Source organism: Dendrobium catenatum, unplaced genomic scaffold (genome assembly GCF_001605985.2).
Source record: "Dendrobium catenatum unplaced genomic scaffold, ASM160598v2 fragScaff_scaffold_133, whole genome shotgun sequence".
Classification (NCBI taxonomy): Eukaryota; Viridiplantae; Streptophyta; class Magnoliopsida; order Asparagales; family Orchidaceae; genus Dendrobium; species Dendrobium catenatum.
Genome location: NW_021318595.1, coordinates 2,064,901 through 2,068,745, shown reverse-complemented (window position 1 = coordinate 2,068,745; position 3,845 = coordinate 2,064,901). Strand labels below are relative to the sequence as shown.

The 3,845-nt window shown below is 37.2% G+C and overlaps 1 protein-coding gene across 1 annotated transcript; it reads right to left on the bottom strand.

The window, feature by feature from the left end:
* Positions 1-414: 414 nt before the first annotated feature.
* On the bottom strand, positions 415-1,294 carry LOC110110969 (serotonin N-acetyltransferase 2, chloroplastic). The gene has a single exon (XM_020842632.2). The coding sequence runs from the start codon at positions 1,183-1,185 to the stop codon at positions 574-576; it is 612 nt and encodes a 203-aa protein (XP_020698291.1). The 5' UTR covers positions 1,186-1,294; the 3' UTR covers positions 415-573.
* Between the last annotated feature and the right edge of the window lie 2,551 nt (positions 1,295-3,845).

The window sequence follows — 3,845 nt, the reverse complement described above, 5'->3', positions numbered from 1 at the left end:
AAATTAATCAAAATTTGACATACAAGTCAAAAACAAGAAAATGAAAATTTAAAGAGGAGATACCCCATGGATTCTCTCTCTACAATTTTGGCTTAAATGATGCTTTCTCTTGATTTTGTTTTCTTGGCTGCTCTCAGATGCGTTTTTCTACTCAAAATATGCTGCTTGTCGACTATGCACAAAGATTATTGATGATCATTCATAATTTTATACTATTGATGGTTGCTATGATCAATCCTTTATACACTCTTTCAACGCATCCTTTATACACTCTTCAATGCATCCTTTATAAAAAGATGTGCGCATTGGTATCATAAAGGCGTTTAACTTAAGCAATAGTGGCAGTGCTGAACAATCATCATTGACAAGCTTCTTAATCCATATAAAAGGTCATATTTTTTAAGAGATCAAACGAAAAAAATGAACTTTTTACCGCATCATACAATCAGAACAGATTATAATTTACAGATAATCATGTATTTTATTCAAAATAGAACAGGAATGACTATCTTACATTTCCTTCTGAAAAAAAAAAAACGTTTTTCATGGAATATCCAAACCAGATGGTTTCTTCTATCTCCTGTTCTTCCTACGGGAGTAAACCATACCTTTGATCCCATCCGGGTCAGCCGCGAAGCCCAGCATTCGATAGAACCCAACCACCTTCGGCTCCGCGTACAGCGCAATGTTAACAATCCCACGATCCCTTAAATCTCCCAAAAGCCGCTCCATAACCGCCTTTCCTAACCCAGTCCCCTGCAACGCTGGATCCACAACCACATCCCACACCACCGCATTGAAAACCCCATCTCCCGTCGCCCTCGCAAAAGCAACGGGAACCCCTTCGCCTCCGTCGCCGTTTTCCTCGAGCCAGACTAACGCGTCCGTATGCTCGAGCGCCACACGGAGCCGCGACGCCTCACGCCGTGGGAATCCCACGCGGGCGAACACGGCGTTGAGGGCCTCTAGGTCAAGACCGGCGGAGCAGCGCCGGACGCGGATTCCGCGTGCCGCGAGCTCGGCGTCTGATATGGAAAGGGGGAGGGGTTGTGATGTGGTGTTGCTGGTTGAGGTGCAGCGTATTAATGGCGCCGCTGATTGAGTTGGGATGGGTATGCAGGATAGAGGCGTGGAGGAGAGCAGGGGGAAGCGATTGGGCGGGAGGAGGAAGCCGTGGGCTTGCATTTGGTCGGCTGTAGAGGGAGGGAGGCGGGGGTGGAAGAAGATAAGAGATCTTGTGGATCCTTGTGATGGAATCTGCTTCGCCTTTGAGTTTGTGGTGGGAGAAAATATGCCTATTGGGTAAAGTGACGAAGCAAAACGAAGGATTTTTTACTTTTCAGTATATTATAACACTTTTATGTGAGATTGTTAAAACCACAACGAACCGAATCAAGGTTCGACGGATTCGAACGGGATGACATAAAAAATGATAATAATATTATTAAGGAGTTTTTACATGTATAACACTTAAAACTGCTATATTTATCTATTAAACACCTAAAGTTACCTATTTACTAATATACCACCTCAAACTATCATTCTAAGACTTTTATAGCACTTCCGTCAGTTTTGTTCCGTCTCCCGTTCCCCACTCCGCCAGTATTCGCACATCCGCCCTCTCCGCCCTCTCTAGGCACTCGTTCGCCTCTTCAACGTCGGAGCTTATCAACGTCGGAGCTTATCAACTCACAACTAGGCCCTTCTTAAACGTTCGACACTCACCTCTTCAAGGTCGGAGCTCGCCTTGTTCGGCCTATCGCACGGCAGGTTATGCCTTCCAGTTTTTTTTTTTTAACAGTTTTATATTCGACTGGTTAATATGAAGTTTTGGTTGTTATTTAGTCCATTTGGCACCATGTTACAGATCTTCTGCTTTAGTTGTTTAGGGTGAACTTCTTAAGTTTTCATTAACTATGTTGTGTTTGTAATTTTAGAAATGCACAATAGGTGTTTGATGAAATGTCAATGTGTATTTTTGGAATGAATTGAATGCCAAGGAATTGTTTACTTATACATGTCTTCATTTTCTTTAATTTTTTTGAAGGTGTATTCTGTGAATTCAATCTACAAGGCAATCTACAATGAGCTCGAGTTCCTCGCCTATGTCAATCAGAAAATTAAGTAATCAAGTATATAAAATATTTTTTCCATATGCATCACATCTAAGATATGTCTAATCAAGTTTATTCTCTAATATGATAAGGATTAAAAAATACTCTTTTTAATCAAATTGTGATTGACTTCATACTCTAACAATTTGTAATCATCTTGTGTTGGAGAATCAACTGTTGTAGGTATGCACCTTACTCTTTCAAATATTTTTTCACTGGTTAATCTCAGAGGAGGCTTCAACATTATAATTTTATTTTTAGTAAAAGCATCATTATTTTGCCTAAAATGATGATTTGTACGTAAGAACATACGGTGATAGTTGAACCAAGTGTTCTAGCCTCCATGCTTCAAAATGAATGACTTAGTAAAATTCATGTAATATGGACAAGCTAACTTGCTAAAAGTGTTTCAACCTAAAAGTATATCATATATAGGAAAGTCACTAATTGTCCAAAGTAATGTTGCCCACATTATGAAATTTTATTTGGTAGAGCTATCATATGTACTTACTCCTTTCCATAATAAATTTAAATCATTGATTAAAGATTGCAAGAATACATCGATCTTTACTTTTGAATTATGTGACATTGGAATGATAAGTGTCTGAAACATGTATAGTGTAGTCATACATAACTCTGGAGGAATATTGTAATGTGTGAGTATCATAGGCCAGCATGAGTAAGGTGAAGCAGATTGACTAAATAGAGTAAAATTATCTGCGCATAACCCTGATCTTATATTTCTTGATTTTGTGGTAAGGGTGGGATGTGTAAGGTCAAAGGATTTATATGCCTCTACTTCTAACGGCCGTGTCATAATACATACTTGCAAGATATGTTCGTTATGTCATTTCATATGTGCACTAGAGCTCATAGATGCATATAATTTGCAGTATAGGGATTATGAGTAAGTAAAATATCCTACTGACTAGTACATCATTCTTCTTTCTTTACATCATAAACTTCAGTTTAAATCTTGGTGCATTGCTATGGCGGCATACAATCTCTTCTAGTATAACATGCATTCATTAATACAATAATCTATTTTAGTATATATCAAACCAAGTTTGGAAACCAATTGCTTAGTTTGATATTAAACTATAAGAATTATGTTATCTACCAGATTGGTCCTTAACCAGCCCGACAAATTGATTAAAATATTCACAGGAGATATTATATTATGTATTGATGCTTAACATCTTCACAGTAACATATACCTTTGAGTGAGTAATGTACCTCTTCTAAATTGGTTGTTGAGCAGCATGCAACAAATCATAGAAGTTCTTTACCTACTTATTTAGTGACTTTTTATATATTATTCAAATTGTATCCTAGTTGCATTATAAACTATGTCATTGAGCGTTCGGATATTTTCTTCCTCATATATATTAGAACTTGTAAACGGGTCGCATCGAGAGTCGAAATATAGCTCGTACTCACAATGAAAAGTTTAATAAATATTATAGCATAAATCCTCTGTGATATAAATCAACAATTACCTCATCTAGTGTGAGGTGCACTTGATTTTTATATTTAGAGAACGAAAAATGAAACATTCCATCCAAGATAAAGCAAGGCAATTGATAGGTTGCATGGATGAAAAAATTCACCCCATTAATAAACTCATATGTTAATATTTTTCGTGCTTGCATCAATCGGTTATACATCTAACTTCTTTAATTCCTAATATTCATAATATAAAGAATTTATCCTATATATAATACGAAATTA

Excerpts from the sequence above, each read along its gene's own strand:
- LOC110110969 (XM_020842632.2), bottom strand. The coding sequence starts at position 1,185 with ATGCAAGCCCACGGCTTCCTCCTCCCGCCCAATCGCTTCCCCCTGCTC.